General features: G+C 40.7%; 2 protein-coding genes across 3 annotated transcripts in view; both read right to left on the minus strand.

Annotated features, from left to right (window-relative positions):
- LOC149926138 (corticotropin-releasing hormone receptor 1-like) overlaps positions 1-17,863 on the minus strand; it is an 84,040-nt gene that overhangs the window by 43,678 nt on the left and 22,499 nt on the right. The window lies entirely within an intron of this gene.
- LOC149926139 (uncharacterized) lies at positions 9,547-10,629 on the minus strand. The gene is made up of 6 exons (XM_090160836.1): positions 10,485-10,629; positions 10,351-10,419; positions 10,197-10,289; positions 9,792-10,127; positions 9,653-9,730; positions 9,547-9,592 (listed from the first exon to the last, which is right to left on the minus strand). Exons 1-6 carry the CDS (start codon positions 10,574-10,576, stop codon positions 9,547-9,549), a joined length of 714 nt encoding a protein of 237 aa, XP_090016962.1. The 5' UTR covers positions 10,577-10,629.

Genomic DNA, 17,863 nt, shown 5'->3' on the forward strand with positions numbered 1-17,863 from the left:
CAGATATGAACAACTAATTGTATCCAATGAAATTGTATAGTCTGAATGTTACTTAAATGTTCTGTTGGTTCAAAATTTGGTCAGTCGGGTAATGTTTTACAAATAGGTGAAGGTAATAAATTTAACATTTGGATTTTACTAGGAGTTCACGAAGAAAACCGTATTCAACTTTGAACAGTGTAAATATCATTTCTAAATTTCATACGAGTAATGGTAGATCAAAGATAATAGCATAACAGAATAAAACGCGCATTATATCAAATTGGATGACCCGCTACGATTGACAATAAACGCTTTTATTGATTAATAGGCGTTAACAGCGTAGTGTGACCAAAAAGCTGATACATCAGACAGGAACTGTCACCAATAAAATTCCACGGTCTGAACGTTGAGTCCGGTTTCTTCCTGTACGATTTTTCGGGTTTCCGGTTTCAACATCACGTTGCTAATCATTTGCTCAACGAAGTAATTGGCCTTAAGAGCAGATGTATTTGTTTCTCAACGGTATAGTGATGTTAATTTAGTAGTCAATAAGCTTAATGGATTGATTGATGATTTTATTGCTTATGTATAAAAATGCAGAATAATATCGAAAAAACCAAATAAATAAGATAATTTTTAATATTTTATCTAAATTATTTGTATACGTGGGAATTTCAGTGAAGCCTTTATACACATGAGGTGCTTTTAGGTATGGCGCCATTTCAAAAATTTCGCGGAGGTTTTAGAAAGCGTTCAGTAACACTACGCCACCTTGAGGAAGCGAAAATGAAGTACCATCAAATATACGAGCAAGGGGGATCAACACGAAACTCCCATTTATTAACGGCACTGTACGCGACCTTGTTATCCGCGAGGCCGTATTAAGAGAGTGACAAGTGGGAACTAAATCTGTCAATGAGGCACTCGAGACAGAATGTGTAAGATGGCTGTAAACGGGATTACCTTGTGCTGCTAATGGCGAATGAAAAAGAGCCATCTTGGAATGGAACAAAGGTCTAAACACTGGCCCAGGAAAGAGCTCTTAAAAGTTATCCGTCTTTCAAGAACTGGAAACTCTGGCAGCTGAAAGAAACGCGCGTGCAGTACTCTATCTCCCCCCTCGAAGCCTCGATCCCAACAGACAAAGATTTAAAGATTTACTCCTCGCAGAAGAGGAAATTTTGTCAGGTAGAAAGACCCCACCGCCACAGCCTTGAAAATTTGCCCCGAAGAGTAAACTTACAAATCTTGGGAAAGATTTACGGTACGGTATTATCATAAGTAATAATATATATGTAAGTGTGATACTTAATATTCTAACGACGATATTTTAGAGTAATAAAAATTTTTAATGAGACTATTTCGAGGCAGCGTTAATCAAATACTAGAAAGGTTGCAGCTCAAGTGTAAATGACATTCCCATTGCGTTCCATAGTCGATCTGAATATCACTTAAAGGAACTTTCGAGGGAGTAGTGAGGGGTCGGAAGTTGATTCAAAAAACGTGACTGAAACGTCATCAGAGTGTTACTTTGTAAATGCGACGAACGGCGACCGAATGATGTATTTTAAATGGACTTCACAATATGTAAAAAATTTCAAATTATTTAAAATTAATCTGTATCTAAAATATATCATAAATTCTTCTACTCTAATTTTTTTAGGAGTCATGGTTAAACTATTAACGAAACATTTATATGTAAAAAAGACTTCATAACTGAGATTTTTTTTATATATTAAAATTATTTACAAAGGACGATTTTTCGGACCTAGGTCCGTTTTCAAGTCGTGGTTTACATACAACTGAAAATTTTAACAATTTTTTAGCGTACCCAATGAATTTAGACCCCAGGAATGGAAACTGCAGCTCTATCTAGTATAATTTGCTTGTCTCTAGCCTCCAAAGGCAAACCTAGGTTGACGGGCTTATTTCCGGTTCTATTGATTCGCCTAGCCGGAAGCTCTCCCGTCAGCTCGAGAGCCAAGACATTAACGGTTTTTCTTTCGATTCCTGGGGTCTATATTCTTTGGCGTACCCGACAAATTTTTTTTCCTTCTTTGTAAATATTTTAAAAATATTTTAATAAATCTCAGTCATTGTGTCTTTTTATACATATACATGGTTCATTATATAAAACATTATTGGCGTTACCTAAATTTTTCCCCAAATTGTACTTCTTCGAGGCTACGTGATTTGCTAGCATTACCAATTTTCAAATTAACCCGGTTGGTGGTGAAGAAAAGGACTAATTAACTTTATGAAGAAAACTAGTGACGAAAACATCAAGTTCGTGGATCCACTATCGAAAGCCCCACTTGATATCTCTTTAAAGGCGTAGCTAAGGCGAAAGGTCTATAGTCGGTGGACGAAGTTGAACGGCGAGCCGCCGCCGATGTTTTCTAGGGCTGCTAGAATTTCCGTCGATAATTGTCTCTTTGCAGCTTTAACAAAAATGAAGTTCTTTCTTTATCACATATCAATTATTACTTTGCTAGTGCAAATAAAAGACAGTTTAATTTCTACGAAGTTTCAAATAAACGTCCCGCCCATAGATAAAATAGCTTCGTATATAGATAGGAAACTTTATGTTGTAGAAGTGACGGAAGAATTTTGGCTGACATCTGGTGGCGGCACCTGAATAATATTACTTGGTAAATTTCGCACTACTCGAAGTACGTATTAGAACCTTGGTGTAACGCAATCCCAATTGCAAAGGCTTAAGCGAACTATATGTATTAAAAGTACTTTTTCTTGAACTGAGAGCAAATTTAAAAAAATAGCACTAAAGAAATAGCATTCAGTAAAGATTTCAAGCTTGTTTTAAACGCTATTTCTGGTATATTTGAAGACATTTACCTTGCAAAATACGTTTATTCCCAAAACTCCGACCTCAAATTCCTTAATACGTTTTACGCTCTTGAGAACACAGCCAACAGGCGCAGTCACTAGATGTCAAGGCAATCTCGTGAGAGTCAGTTTGCCCCATTGAAGTTTCCTATCTATATACGATGTTATTTTATCTATGGTCCCGCCACTGTTAAAGTCGGATCGCGCCGCCGCCGCCGAGGAAAATTACCGGATCGCCGCCGCCGCCGATCAAAACTTCGCGGCGTCTTGGTCTATTATAAACGTATTATTTATCGACCTAATTCCTCACTTATTTGAGATACGCTGGAAATAATTGTTTAACCAAAGGTGTAAATTTCCAGGCGTAAACGCGATACGATGCTCTATTCGAACCAACTCGAACGTCCGTATCTCAGTTTTACGAAAGTAGGACATTTTAGGTGATAATTCTGGAGAAAATACGACGGCCCGGGATGCGCAGTGGCGCCCCCATCCGACAAAGCCCTCTAATGACCATAGAAATGCTTTGACGGAATTTTCGTCTCCCCAGTGTGAGAATGATTTCATTTTTCCCGGAAAAAAGCGGAAAGATATTTAGGATGGACGAAAAGAAGTGCGCGAAAAATATTTTTCGAGTATTTTTTTTTTAAATTGGTGATTTAAAGTGATTCAAGCGTGAAAAGTGCAAAAAAGGAAGTGCAAAAAAGAGGTGGCGATATTTTTTACTTCATGAGAAAAAAATACATTTGAAAATTACTTTCGTTTTATCGATAACATGATTATGTTGTTTGACAGGTTTTCTGGAGAATAAATTCAAAAATCAGGACCGGGTAACCGAATAAATGACGTCAAACATCGAATTTGAAAACGCGCAAACATGGTAACTCAGATTTCTGAAAATTTAAGATTATTATTCATTGATTCTTAGAATATCTTTTACGAAGATTGTAGAAAAATGCATTTTTATGGCCACAGCCATCTCTCTTTTTTTCCCTTTAAAAACTGTACGTTCCTTCCAAAAATTGATATGTACATATATTTACTGTTTACTGTTGCGTGGAGAAATGTACATGGAATATTTATAACGGCTTCCGCTATATTTTGAGACACATTATTATGGAGATGTAGAATGTAGATTAGCAATCTTGTTTCCCAACTGCTCTAAATATGGATTTTTATTTTATGTAAATTTACAGGTTGTTGGTATATCGCGAGTTTAAGTCAGATCGTTGTTAAAGGGAATATAATCTTTACTATTTCTGACGCATCCACCCTCAATAGGTACTGTAATCTGAAGTCATTCAATCCTGGCCAGTAGTAAAGCAACGGTCAGTGGAAAGGATTGAGAGGGGGCGCGAGTGATCATCCACATTCTAAAATCAGAGTGGTGCCTATTGGCAGTGGCAGGAAAAAGAAAAATAATCCTTTCACGTACACTAGCGGAAATTCTATAAGCCTTAACCCGCATGAATAGGCTTTACTTTCCATTCGCCTTTGACGAGTGTACTAGCTGACTTTTTCTATTTGATTCATCCTTGGAATATACCAAACACGGTATTTTAGAGGAATTTTCCTAAATAAGCTACTACCATTTCTTTAAGGAGCGGGATCATAGTGTTTGTCTTGGTGACATCTAGTGTCAAAGAGTCGAAACTCACCAAGGTACTCTTCCCCCTTTAAGGGAATTATAACTATAGCATTGAAAATCAAGCTTCCGTCAATAGTCAATCGTGGCGCGACAGTCTAAAACGAAATAAAATAAATCCATTTTCCTGCCGCGAAGTGTTGCGAAATATTGCGGGGGATAAATGCTAGCAGCAGGATTTTGAACTACGTGATAGACTGTAGCGCCAAGAGTGAGTAAATGGCGGAAGCTCAAGGGTTATACCATAGAGTAACCCACTCGCATAGAGTGGAAGGCCCTATGGAAGCGCATGAAACATTAATCCTAACGGGTCAACTTGTTTTAGATGCGTGAATAAATATAGTCCGAAGAGCGATGGTGTGGTTTTTTATCCCTATTTTTTACATTACTTTTAGGCCAACTTGTTAATTTCACGCCTCGAAAACAAGACGTTGCGTACGAAAAGGGTTAATAAGTTTCGCTGATACCCTTCCACTCTAAGTGAGTGGGTTACTCTATGAGTTATAATCTATTTAAGCTTTAGGTATATCCGTATAAATAGTTTCTCCAAAAATCATTGATTTCTATTTAATGTTAAATTTATCCATAACTTCTTTAATTTTTGCTGTATAAATAGAGATTTTTAATACTATCATTTTTTCATTGTCTTGGTAAGATGAAATTGTTGTACCTTTTCGCATCCACAAAATCAGAATAAGACTAGGAGAAGTTACTACAGAGCCTGAAATTCTGGAAGCGCAAATGCCTTACAAAAGCCGGGGGGGGGGGGGGTAAGTTTATTTCTCGTTGAAAGTTCCACCCCCCTCAAAAGGAGAGAAGATTCTCGAGGGACGCTGGGTATCGATACCCCCATCTAACGTGAGCTAACGAAATGAAAATATAGTCTGCTATATCGTACGTTTTACAAGGCTTAGATATTAAGTGTTGTTAGACATGGAAGGGTGGGACTGGGATGACAACTATTTACCTAAGTAACTAATACATTTAAAAACGTTGTAATGTTATTTGTTCAGTCAAGAACTGCGTTTTTAACATATGCTTCAATATTCTATACATTTTTTATTAATTTTTAAAGCCAAAATTCCTAAACACAAATTTACTTTCTTCATAATTTAATTCTACATAATAACAAGGCTTAGTATTCTTTGCCATTTTTTGGTTATTATTTTCCAATTTTTTATCGAAATTAAATGCTACAGACTTATTTTTCGTTTTAGATTTGCTAATTTAATAATAACTGTATTTAGTTGATGCATCCTAGGAGGATGGAATTTCATATTCCTAGATGCATCTGTCTCACTTTCCAAGCCGTTAATATCCATAATAGAACGCAAAGCGGTTATAACGGCTGTCATTTTCCCATTTTTCTATAAATTTCCACCAGGTTCCGAACTCGGTCTTACTCCCGTGATAGGGGGTCCAAAATTATTATCCCTCCTAGTCTTCTCCCTCTCTCTCTGGTAAGTCAAATGCGCCCACTGTGGTCTCTATGCCCCTATGATACCTTAATCTAATCTAATTCTGACAAAATGGATGTCTTAGTATAAATTGATGTTTCTTCGTCGTTTGTCTAAGATCAAAGTGTAGTATCATATCAGCTGCCCAATAATAAAATTGAATCGATCAATACGAAACATATTCGCTAAAACTAAATGCTCGTTAAATTTAGAGTGCGGAAGTGGATAAATATGATCTACTACAGTTTTCAACGGGTAAATAACGGATCGATCTATTTGCGAATTTCAAATGACGTAATTCACCAAAGATGTCTTCCCCGATGTTCCGCTAAAACGTTTGATTTGGGAGAAGTTTTAAAGTGGTCGATTTTAAGTAGTTTATTTTAGTTTAATAACTTAAAAGCGAAGCTTTGGGAATTGGGTTAAGTAGAAGGGAGTTAGTGAAGAGTCCCTGACACTAAAAGTTAAGATCACTTAGCGAACATTTGGCCGATACTTTAAAAGCAATACTGCCTCTGAGCGAGAAACTCTCGTTTTGCTTTAAAGGAAGCCTCGGAAATCAGATAAAATGTTTCGCGAGTCTCCGAAATAGAAAATCAGCGAAGTTCCTTAGACCTCTTTTTTATCTTTGCCAGCGACGCGAAATTAGCTTTACGAAATGTCCGGAGACCTATAACCGTTCCCGTTTAGCCTCGAAATGTTCTGGATTATAAACGTGTGTTAAATGGGTTGACAGATCCTTAAAGAGTAGACGCGACTAACGTAGCAACTCTTAAATTCATTTTTATTGGCTGTGAATCTTTTTGTTTCTTCCCCGGGAGTGTATGAAATTAGTGAATAGTGAATCAATGATTAAGCCTTGTGTTTTGGATAATTTAGGTTAGGTTATGTGAGGCTAGGTTATGTAAGGCTAGGTTAGGTTAATAATAGGCTAGATTATGCTAAGAATAGGCTAGGTTACGTGAAGAATAGGCTTGGTTATGCTAAGAAAAGGCCTAGGACTTGATTTTGTAAAGAATATAAGAATTTTGTCATAAGAGAAATAGGCCTGGCCATAGATAAGCAAGATTATAGAGCGATTTTATAGATAAGCAGAATTATAGATAAGGTCCTTTATCCATAATACCATTTTTTATAGATACCAAAATTATGGAGCGATTTTTATAGAGCCACTGTACTTAACCTCGCCTTTTTTTTGCCTCCGGCGTTTTTACAGAGCCTCGTTCACCACCCGTCCTTTTATGGATACTTACAATGGGTCCCCCTCTTTTTTTCCGACAATAGCAAGCCAAGAATGCCACTCGCTCTTTTTTTTGTAGGAATAAGTCGACGCGCCAGAGCCTCGTTCACCACCCGTCCTTTTATGGATACTTACAATGACCGTTAAAGCCGCTGACTTCTACGCGCCAGGGGTCCCCCTTTTTTTCCGACAATAGCAAGCCAAGAATGTTGCTCTTTTTTGTAGGAATAAGTCGACGCGCATTCAATTGCCTAATATTAGTTGAATAACAAGACATATATTTTTTTCATTTTTTAATTTTGATAATACACCAGGCTAGGTAACTGAGTAAAACACAAGAAGAACAAGTTATACGCTTGAAGAGCAGATGTCAGGTTACGCCTCTCAATTAGATTAGTATAATCGCTTATAATATTGAAGGGACTCGAATAACAACCAAATTTACGCATTACGTCCTGAAATATATCAGAATCTCCTTGGCCGAAATGGATCTCTTCAAAATCTTCGCTGTCAGGGTAGCCGGCAACGCGTTGAACGTGAAGTTTGAGAACTTCGAACATCGCTTCAATACAGGGCCTCTCCTTCTCAATTTCAGTCAAATGTTTGTCGACGGCGTGGATACATAAATTTAAAGCTAGGATACCCGCTTCCCCAAGTTGGAATTCCTCTTTTTTCCCGAAACTTTTATAAGCCAAAAGAGTAACGTTTCCTTTACTAGCTAAAAGTTCAAAAGTACGACCCCCAATTTTGGCAAGCTCGAGACTAAATTTATTTTTCTCAACTTCTCTAGTATGTGATTCAATGAGATACCAATTTTGATACATCTTATTAAAAGCTACAGGCGGGAGGCATATCGAGGATTGGAAAGTAACGTCGTTGAAAAAGAATATTTCCAGGTCCTCACCTTTTAAGCCAATTGATAGACACGAATTTTTTCCTAAACGCCAGCGAAAATTGATTTTCCGCTGAAAGTTAGCATCTTGTTTCCTGCTACCCAAATCGTAAGACATCTTAACGCTTCGAAACCCGAATACGAAATGACGCAAACCCGGGAGCTCCCCCCGGTATTAATATCTCTCGGATGACTCATGCACCCCGGGGAAAAAATATATCGCGCCCGGGCAAGATTTTTTATTAAGTAAATTCCGAAATATACTGCTGAAATTTCAAAAAAAGAAGAAGTACTAAAGGGGTTTCTAACTATATTAGGGGGCTTCTTTTTTACCCTTCCATCACTGATTGTTTCAAAAAAATTATAGGTGGAATAAGAACGAGTATTTGATTTTTTAAAAAAATTTACCTGGAAAAAAGAAATAGGTTTTAATAAAATTTCCGGAGCACCGATTAAAAAAGTAAGACATACTCAAGACATTAATCGGCCCCATCGACCAGCGCCGCGGCTTGAATGGCCCGGACCGCGTCGAGGACCACGTCCGGTAACTCCGCGGTAGGCTAAAGAAATATTATTTTCATTATTAATATTAATATTTTAGATTAGTTAAATTTCTTCTTACGCAACGACGATATTGGAAGATGCCCCGCCCACCGGGGAGTTGACAGCCGCTAACGATAAAAATATATTTAAAAAATAACCGATATTTTATAGGATAATAACTTACGGGTCGGGTATGACGGGGCGGCCACTCCCGTACCCCGGCACGGGGAGGGCAGGCCCGTTCACCGGGACAGGACGACCATGCCCGTACCCCGGAATTCGCGGGGGTGGTCCTCGACTAATGAAAATCATATTTTTTAAGAAATGTAAAAAAATTAGACCAAATGCGACTCACGCTTCTCCGATGGGGCCATTAGCTAGCCTACGCGCCAGCATCCGTTGCAATATCTGGAGGCGTCCTCGACCTCCAGCGGGGCTATGATATTTACATATTTTTTAAAGAAATGTAAAAGAAATTTGACCAATTTCAACTTACACTGCCGCCGGAATGGGGGGAGGGGGGACGTTATTTTCCGCGACTTCGGGACTAACGAAAATCATTTTTTAAGAAATGTAAAATAAAAAATAGGCCAAATTTTAGCTTACATTGACTCTTGCTGCGCTTCGTCGGAAGACATTTTTGGAAATGAAGCCAGAGAATTCTAGCACTAGCGGTCAAAAAAAGATGACAATGAGCAAGTCGAGAGAAGGGGGGTGTCCGCAGGGGTTGAATCACCCACACCTGCAAGTAGAAACTGCCGCGGGCCAAACGGCGAGGGGACAATACCCGACTTTTTTTCCATAGAAAGGAGTAAAATGGTGGAAATAGATGTCAAAAAATAAGCTTACTAGGATTTATTTAAAAAGACGCTTTTTTCGAAAAAACATTTTTTATTGAAAAAACAATTTACAAGAAAATATAAAGAAAATATAAAGTTTTTTAAATCCAAGGAGGCGAAACAGGCGGTGAATTGAGGAGGTCAGAGCTGTAAAAAAAACATTTAGTTTTTTAAAAAAATATACTTTTTCTAAAAAAACGAACTTACGAAGGTATAATTGGAGGAGAAGGAACGGCGACTTCGGGGTCGATAAGAAAATTAGGGATGGGCGGCGGCGCGATTAAACTGATTTCGAAAAAAATGTTAGAAGCCTTAATTTATATCTGAAAATTAAAAAATCAAATACCCCAAGTCCACGGCGAACGCCGTCTCGGCGAAATCGCCCGCTACCACCGAGGTGACATGGGCAATCGCGGCGTTCTGGGCCGCCCAGGCAAGATCGACCACCACCTGGAAGTCCAGAGCGGTGGCTTGAAGGGAAGGCGGATCATGGTGATCAACCGAAAAAAGCCTAAGAGAGTCGCCCATGTTACGTGTCGCATTAAATGCACCGCGTAACACGGCGGCCAAAGAGATTAAAGACGCCACATAACGGTGGTCGCCCGGAATAACGGCGGGGAGAGCAAGGAGTGCCGGTGGTGAAAGAGCCAGCGGGGGCGATGAGGGAGATGATGAAAGCGGGCTTTAGAAAAACAAAATGATTTAGGATATTTTTTTTAAAAAGGGGTTAAAGATTTTTTAAAAAACCTACTCGGGAGAAATTATCACCACATCAGGTGACGAAGGAAGGAGAATGTTGTCGTTCCATTGAGAAAAGCCAGGAACGGGGCTTGCAGGTGAATAACTAGGTAAAAAAAATATAAATTACAATAACGAAAATATATATAAAATATCAAAAAACTCACGAAATAGAGGTAAGAGCCTCCAACTCTTCCCTAGAGGAGGAATCTGAGGATGATGAAGAGAGTGTACGACTAGATAAAATTTAAAAAGTTAGAATTAAAATAACCAAGTGAAATAAAAATTTGAAAAAACTTACCAGCGTTTTCGGGAATTCCCGGAGGCCATATTTTTTTTTACTGGACTTGTTCTGACTTTCGGTAAATTCGCGAGGCTAGATATACCGGTCATTTTAAGGGGCGGGGTCGAAACCCGGATGACCTCTGGGGGTAACCATCTAAGGAGTTTCATTGGACCCACGCTTAATTTACCGCTAGAGATTGTCACGAAATCTAGACAGTTTTCCTCACCAAATAAAATCGCCTCCGAGTTATTGAATACAACCGGAGAGTTTACGACTTAAGGTTAACTTTCAATAAAAGGAGGAATTTTTATAGCGAACGGGGAAAAATACAAAAGACAGGAATGTTATTTTTTTATACAATGTCACGATTATTATTTCTAAAGCGAGATTTTACGAAAGCTGTCGATGAATCTAGGGTCGTAATACGAGCGGTTCAAATTCTGAGTAATGACCTTGTTTTTCAAAAAACCGTGGGAAATATTTTACCCGAATAATATTACGACTTGGATAGACACGATTCATTTTTCCACCCCCCTTCATGTCTGGAATACCATCCCCCGATGGGAAGGGGGGGTCTTAAAAGCGAGACCATAAATAGACCCGGGACCCGATTAAAAAGTCCCATTCGAAATTTTTTAACCGAAAAATATGGAACTAAATTTCCTTAACGCACTCCGCGATTTTAAATCGGATACACGCCCGGTAAGCCTTGATTTCTTATACCGGTTCTTCTACTATTTGACTTCGTTAACCCTTTGCCCTCACGAATTACCGCGTGAATTACCTAAATGTTTGAAAGATTTGGAATTGGTACGCGTTTTTATTGAACTTATTGACTACCTTAAACTTATACCTCTAGCCCCGCGAAATTGTAATAATCTAAGAGAATTGGAATCGCTAATCGATAATGCCCCATCCGAGATTAAAACCCCGACCTTCTTAGCTGAATGCGAGAAACAACGCGATGTATTAAACGAATTCGAGGAATATGTCGACTTCGATTACAATTGGTCTAGCCAATCAAACGATCCAGCGGTCACTCAACCACGTGAATTACCGGTTAACCCCGCCCCCGTTGATGACATTTCGTTAGACGCCGATTTCCCGTTCTCAAATAATTTATGGATGTCCCCGGTTGAAAAGATATCAGATAACGAGAGCTCTTCCGCTTCGAGTGACGAGATAAAATTCGTAAAATGTTTTAACCCTTCCGAAAAATCACCCGAATTAAATAACCCCGAAAAAGAGATGACGAATTCCGAAACATTTACGGACGATTTTTCACTCCCAGCGGAATATTCACAATTTGAAAAAACTTTACTAATCAGGTCGAGTCCCGCGACCCCTCCTCTAGAAATTACTCGACTTTCCCCGGAAAAAAGCCCAGAATGGGGGCACTCCAGCCTATTCTCGCAATTTTCTCAGCTTGAAAAAGCAATACTAATTAACGGCAAAGCCGAAACCAGCGGACATTCGGTAGACCTCGAAAATATTATCCCTAGCGCACCCGATAAATGTCCTTCAAGGCGGGACCTTAAACCCGCAAAGACTTCTCTACTAGAAGATATTATTAGAGAAACAATCGGGGCTGAACTTGAAGGAACGAAAATTTTTAAAAACAATGATGAAACGGGGGCCCCGGAAAACAATTTAGACTCGCTTAATGACGACTTATTTTTACCGTCTGAAGAAGAAAATTGGTTAGCGGAATTCCCTTTAAACGAGACGTCAAAACTCCCAGCTGACAGCCCCGCGACACGTGGCCTAGCTATATCGAGCGGTTCCCCGGAAGCCTCCTCCTCGCGCGCGGAGGAGACGAGAGAGTCGCTCCTTGCCTCGCCAAATATAGGAGCGCTATCGCCATCTGGCGTCGACGCCGCTAACTATTTTAATAAGGAGGAAAATAAAATTTTAAATCCGGAAGTAGATACTTTTCTCGACTTGAAAAATATTTCGCCGGAATTTCACGAGGGTTCAAGCGTTAATAACCTAATTCCTTCTAGAAAAAGGAGATCTTTTTCACAACTTCTAACCCATAATAACTCGGTTCCTGAAGCGGATTTAGGGTTAGATTCGTGCCGACCCGGGACTTTCCCTCAAACTAACGCGGTATTTCTTAGAGAGACTGTTTCTCGCGGCGATTCGCATACCCACGCCGTTACTCGTAAAATTAGATGTCTGAATCCGGAAGTAGAAACCCCACCCCTCGATTTGAATATTACGCCAGAATTTCACGAGGGGCCAATCGTTAATAACCTAGTTCATTCTAGAAAAAGGAGATCTTCCTCGCAGCTTCTACCACTTAATTTAACGGTTCCAGGGGAAGTTTCACCGGGAGCCGGGGCTTCCACTAACGCGATATTGATTAGAGACGCTTTTTCTCGCGGCGATTCTCCATGCCCGGTGTTTTCGTCTTCACCGCGTAAGATCCCGGATCCTTTTCTAGATCAAGCGGGGCCATCACATAAAATCTTGAAGTGGGATAGCGAAAGTTCGATTTCATCATTTAACTGGTATTCGAACGAAGATATTCCTCCTCTTTTATCGCCTCTCCCCGCGGACGATTATGATGACGTTCCACCGCCTCAAGCATTTCAACTCGATGAACTAGAGATCGACCAACCACTCCCGATTCAAGTTGGAGGTAATCAACCGGATATCGCTCAGCCTCTTCAAGCACCCCAACCCGAAGACCTTCCTGCTCTTCAAGAAGGGGATCATCTACAGCTCCCGCCACTTCCGCTTCAAGTCATCGAGGCTCCGCCCGTTCAACAAGATGGCCAGGGTCTTCAGCTGGAACTACCCGCGAATTTTGAAATTATTCAAGATGGAACGAAAGAATACCCGCTATTCAATCTCGTTGGAAGATACGTTGAAGTGCGCTTCACCGCGGATGTAGAGCTCGGGATTACGCAGTTCGTGACCTTTATTTTCGATCAACTTCTCGATGACGACCAAGTTCAAATTTCATGTACCTCGGAAGTTTTCCCGGCGCGTGTGCTCGAAATTTCTTTCCGCCAGAAATCGCAACTCCAGCCCGGTGATGTTTTCGATTTACTCGAAGGCGAGATCTATCTGGATGAGCGGGATGATTTCTGGAACTCGCCAATTTTATTCACGTTAAACGTGGTAAGATTACCTCACGGAGGATCTCTGAGGCGACGCGGACTTAAAAAGCATATCGATTACATACGCGATAAAAGAAGTTTTATCTCAGTCCAAAACAAAGACTCATTGTGTCTCCCGCGAGCATTAATTATTGCTATCGCGTATTTAAAGAAAAGGCGAAACCCCGGAAATAAAGAATATTTCCAGGAGTATAAGGCTTTGTACAAGGCCTCTTCGCGAAAACAAAGGGAAAAAGCCGAAGAGTTACGCGTCGAGGCGGGCGTTTCGAAACGCGAATGCGGGGCTTTCACGAGTTTAGTGCATTTCCAATTTATTCTCTCTGATTATCAAATAATCGTTTTTGAGGTTTATAACGACAGACCTAGGGTTTTATTCCAAGGGGAAGGGGGGAACTCCGAAAATAAACTTTATTTAATTTATAATCAGAAACATTATGACGTAATCGCGAAATTGACGTCGTTCTTCGCCACTAATTATGCATGCTCCGTCTGCTTGGTCGGATACGATAAATTGGAACGGCACAAATGCGCGATTTTCTGCAAATCCTGTTTCAGACATCAGAAATGTTCCGGCGAGCTAGTCAAATGCGCCGATTGTTTTCGCTCCTTCCAGGGACTGGAATGCTTCCAAAGCCACCGCGAATCGGTTCCCTCCCTCTGTAGTCAGGTTAAAGTGTGCAAAGACTGTTACAAATACGTGGACTATCGCTCTAGGGAAACTATCCATTCTTGTTCGGAAGTTTTCTGTCGTATTTGTAAAAAGCACGCGCCGCATCCTCACCTTTGCTTCGTCCAACGAATTAAAGACCACCCCGAGCCTGACATGACCAAACGACGATTAGCACTAGGGGGCGTCCCTTCGTATTTGTTTGTGTTTTATGACATCGAGTCGATTCAGAATAAACAACACGTAAATAAAAAGGGGGCGTTCGAGCATGAGCCGTTTCTTCTAATATCCCAAATTGTATGCCCCGCGTGCATCGACGAGCGAGACTCCAACTTCGATTGCGAGGTGTGCATCCGCTTTAGCTCGCGACAAAAAATATTTTACGGGGGAAATGTTGTGGTAAAGTTCGTGGATTATATCAGAACTTTAGCGGATATTAAAAAAATTTACTTATTCGCTCACGCCGCGAAATGTTATGATCTCCAATTCGTTTTCAAAGCCGTTCTTTCAATCGACGAGACCTTTGTGCCCTTCGTGATAGTAAACGGGACTAAAATTCTCTTCTTTAACTGTTTTAATTTCAATTTTCTCGATTCCTATTCGTTCATCCCCATGGGACTCGCCGCGTTTAGGAAGACGTTTGGACTAGGGCCTTCCATGGATAAGGGTAGATTCCCTCACCTTTTGTTTAATTTTGTCGAAAATAATTTCGATCCCGCTGACCCCGTAACCACTAATTATTCGACCGAGAAGGGGGATAAATTTCCGCCCCTCGAAGCGTACGGGGCTAACTATCTAGGGGTAAAGGAAAGAGCGGCCCTTCTTAAATGGCACGGGGAGCAAATAGCCGCGGGCGGTCACTTTGACTTTCTAAAAGACGCGATTTCGTATTGCACGGCGGATGTCAATATACTCCGACTGGGATGCGCAACGTTTAGACGTGAATTCATGGAAATCTGCGACACTGACCCTTTCCGCGCTGCCATCACACTCCCTGGCGCCTGCAATTACGTCTTTAGGAAACGCTTTCTCATTCCTGACACGATAGGGATACTCCCCCCCGGAGGTATGAGAAATAGGGACCGACAATCAACCGCGGCTTTTGAATGGCTCGCCTGGGAAGAAAAACGCAGGGGTATAAGAATAGTGTCAGCTATGCGGGGGCGGGAGGCTATGGTAGGTAAATTTAAAGTGGACGGTCTTGACGGAAATGACGTTTACATGTTCCAGGGCTGCTATTTTCATGGGTGCGTTCGCTGTCAAGTAGTGGGAAGAGACAGACCTCTATGGTCAGATCCCTCACAAACGTTCAACCTCAGGTACCAACAAACAGTCAGGGTCGTTGCTCAACTCCGGAAACTTAAGAAAAACGTTATAGAGATCTGGGAATGTGATTTTTACCAACTTCGCCGTCAAGCGAAGGATAAGGCGTTTTTCGAAAAAGTACGCGCCATGATAATTTCACCCTTGAATCCTCGAGACGCGTTTTTCGGAGGGAGAGTTAACGCGACAGTCCTTTACTACAAGGCCAAAGGCGATGAACGCGCGTTTAACGTCGACATGCTTTCACTTTACCCGACTGTCAACCTTCTAGATAGAATACCCGTCGGTCACCCTAAAGTTTTACTAGACGCTGATGATTTAGGAGATCTCGATTCGCTAGACGGGTTAATTCAGTGCCGCGTTCTCGCCCCTCCTAGACTTTTTCACCCTATCCTACCCATGCACTGTAATTCGCGACTTCTTTTCGTTTTATGTGGTACATGTGCACGTCTAAGATTTCAAGGACGGTGTCCTCATTCCGATCCCGAGCGGGCATTCGTGGGGACATTCGTTTCCGACGAACTGAAACTAGCCGTTTCCAGAGGTTACAAAGTGCTTGAAATGTACGAAGCTTGGCATTATCAAACAACGCAGTATAACAAGGAGACCCAGGAGGGAGGCTTGTTTTCGGACTACATCAAGACAATGTACAAAATGAAGGCCGAGGCTTCGGGGTTTCCAGTGGGGATCACAACCCCCGACGAAAAAAACAAATACGTCTCGGATTTCGAGGACCACGAAGGCGTTAAACTCGATCCCACGAAGATCGCGTTAAACCCCGGTAAACGTGCCGTCGCGAAGTTAATGTTAAATAGTTTTTACGGTAAGTGGGGACAACGGAATAACCTCGTAAAAACCGAGATCGTTAAGGATCGAGAACAATTCTTTAAACTATTTAATGACCCGAATATCGAAAGGAAAAGTGTCTTGGCGATAAACGATAAGACGTTGCTTGTCAAATGGGAACACCTCAAGGAAATCGATCCGGCTTTGGCCCATGTAAACGTAGTTTTAGCCTGTTATACCACCGCTTTTGCCCGAATGAGGCTCTATACTCATCTAGAGGCTCTAGGGGATAGTATACTTTACCACGACACTGATAGTTTAATATATAGATCACGCGATGGCAATAAGCTAGTGCAGGAAGGAACATTCCTTGGGAATATGACGGATCAATTATCGGAATTTGGTCCAAATTGTCATATTACCGAATTTTGCTCGGGCGGCCCGAAAAATTACGCCTTCCGCGTACTCAACCGCGATACCGGTGAAATTAAGGAGGTCGTCAAGGCTAAAGGTCTCAGGCAGAACTATTCCACTAGAAATTCCATCTCTATGGACTCGTTGAAAGGGATGCTCGGAATCGATGTAGACGCGCCCACTCTCGAGAAAGAAATCGAAATCCCGCATCATATTTGTCGGTTAAATGATCATACAGTGGTAACTGTAAAGCAAGTTAAAAAATATAGGCCAGTTGTCAATAAATTACGCGTTATCGATAATTTCGAAACATTACCGTTCGGATATAAAGAATAATATTTAAAAAAATGACTAGTTCAGAATGAAAAAACATATCCTAATATCCGGGTATAACCCGTTTATAGAATGCCTGTAAAAGGAATTATTGGTTAATTACCCTTATACGCGAAGTTTCGGTATTAACTGTTTTTATCCATCATATTCGAAAGATAAGTCGTTATGGCTTTAAAAACTATTAACCTATAATGTAACTCATATTAGACGATAAGTCCCACTTAAAATGGCAGCATCAGTATTAAGTAAATAACACCGCTAAACTCATATTTTTTATTTTTACCCGAACGGTTTGTTTCTTAAATATCGATGTAGTTTAACTTAGAGACCTCATTTAATAAAAGCATGTTACCACTGTATGGTCCTTTCTCCGCTCTTCTGAGCGGGCCGAGCGGTAGCGGGAAGTCCGTTTTGATGGCGCGAATTATAAAAAATAAAGATGAAATGATTTCCCCCCCGCCGACCAAAATATTTTGGCATTATAGCGAGTGGCAAACACTTTATGACACTTTAAAAGACTCCGTAGTGTTCCGAGAAGGAGTCCCCAATCTCGATGATTACCCTGGTGAAGAAGGCGAACACGTTCTCCTCATCGCCGACGATTTAATGAACGAGAACAATGGTCAAATCGGAGCTTTCTTCACGAAAGGCGTTCACCACCGTAATATAAGCTTCGTATTTATAACCCAGAACATTTTCCCAAAAACAAAGGATGCGCGCGAAATTTCGCTGAACGCGAATTA

Source organism: Leiobunum rupestre, chromosome 10 (assembly GCF_980474605.1).
Source record: "Leiobunum rupestre chromosome 10, qqLeiRupe1.1.hap1, whole genome shotgun sequence".
Taxonomy (NCBI): Eukaryota; Metazoa; Arthropoda; class Arachnida; order Opiliones; family Sclerosomatidae; genus Leiobunum; species Leiobunum rupestre.

Excerpts from the sequence above, each read along its gene's own strand:
- LOC149926139 (XM_090160836.1), bottom strand. The coding sequence starts at position 10,576 with ATGACCGGTATATCTAGCCTCGCGAATTTACCGAAAGTCAGAACAAGT. Across the intron at positions 10,420-10,484 it reads GGGAATTCCCGAAAACGCTG|TCGTACACTCTCTTCATCAT; the intron begins GTAAGTTTTTTC and ends AATTTTATCTAG. Across the intron at positions 10,290-10,350 it reads GAGGCTCTTACCTCTATTTC|TTATTCACCTGCAAGCCCCG; the intron begins GTGAGTTTTTTG and ends TTTTTTACCTAG.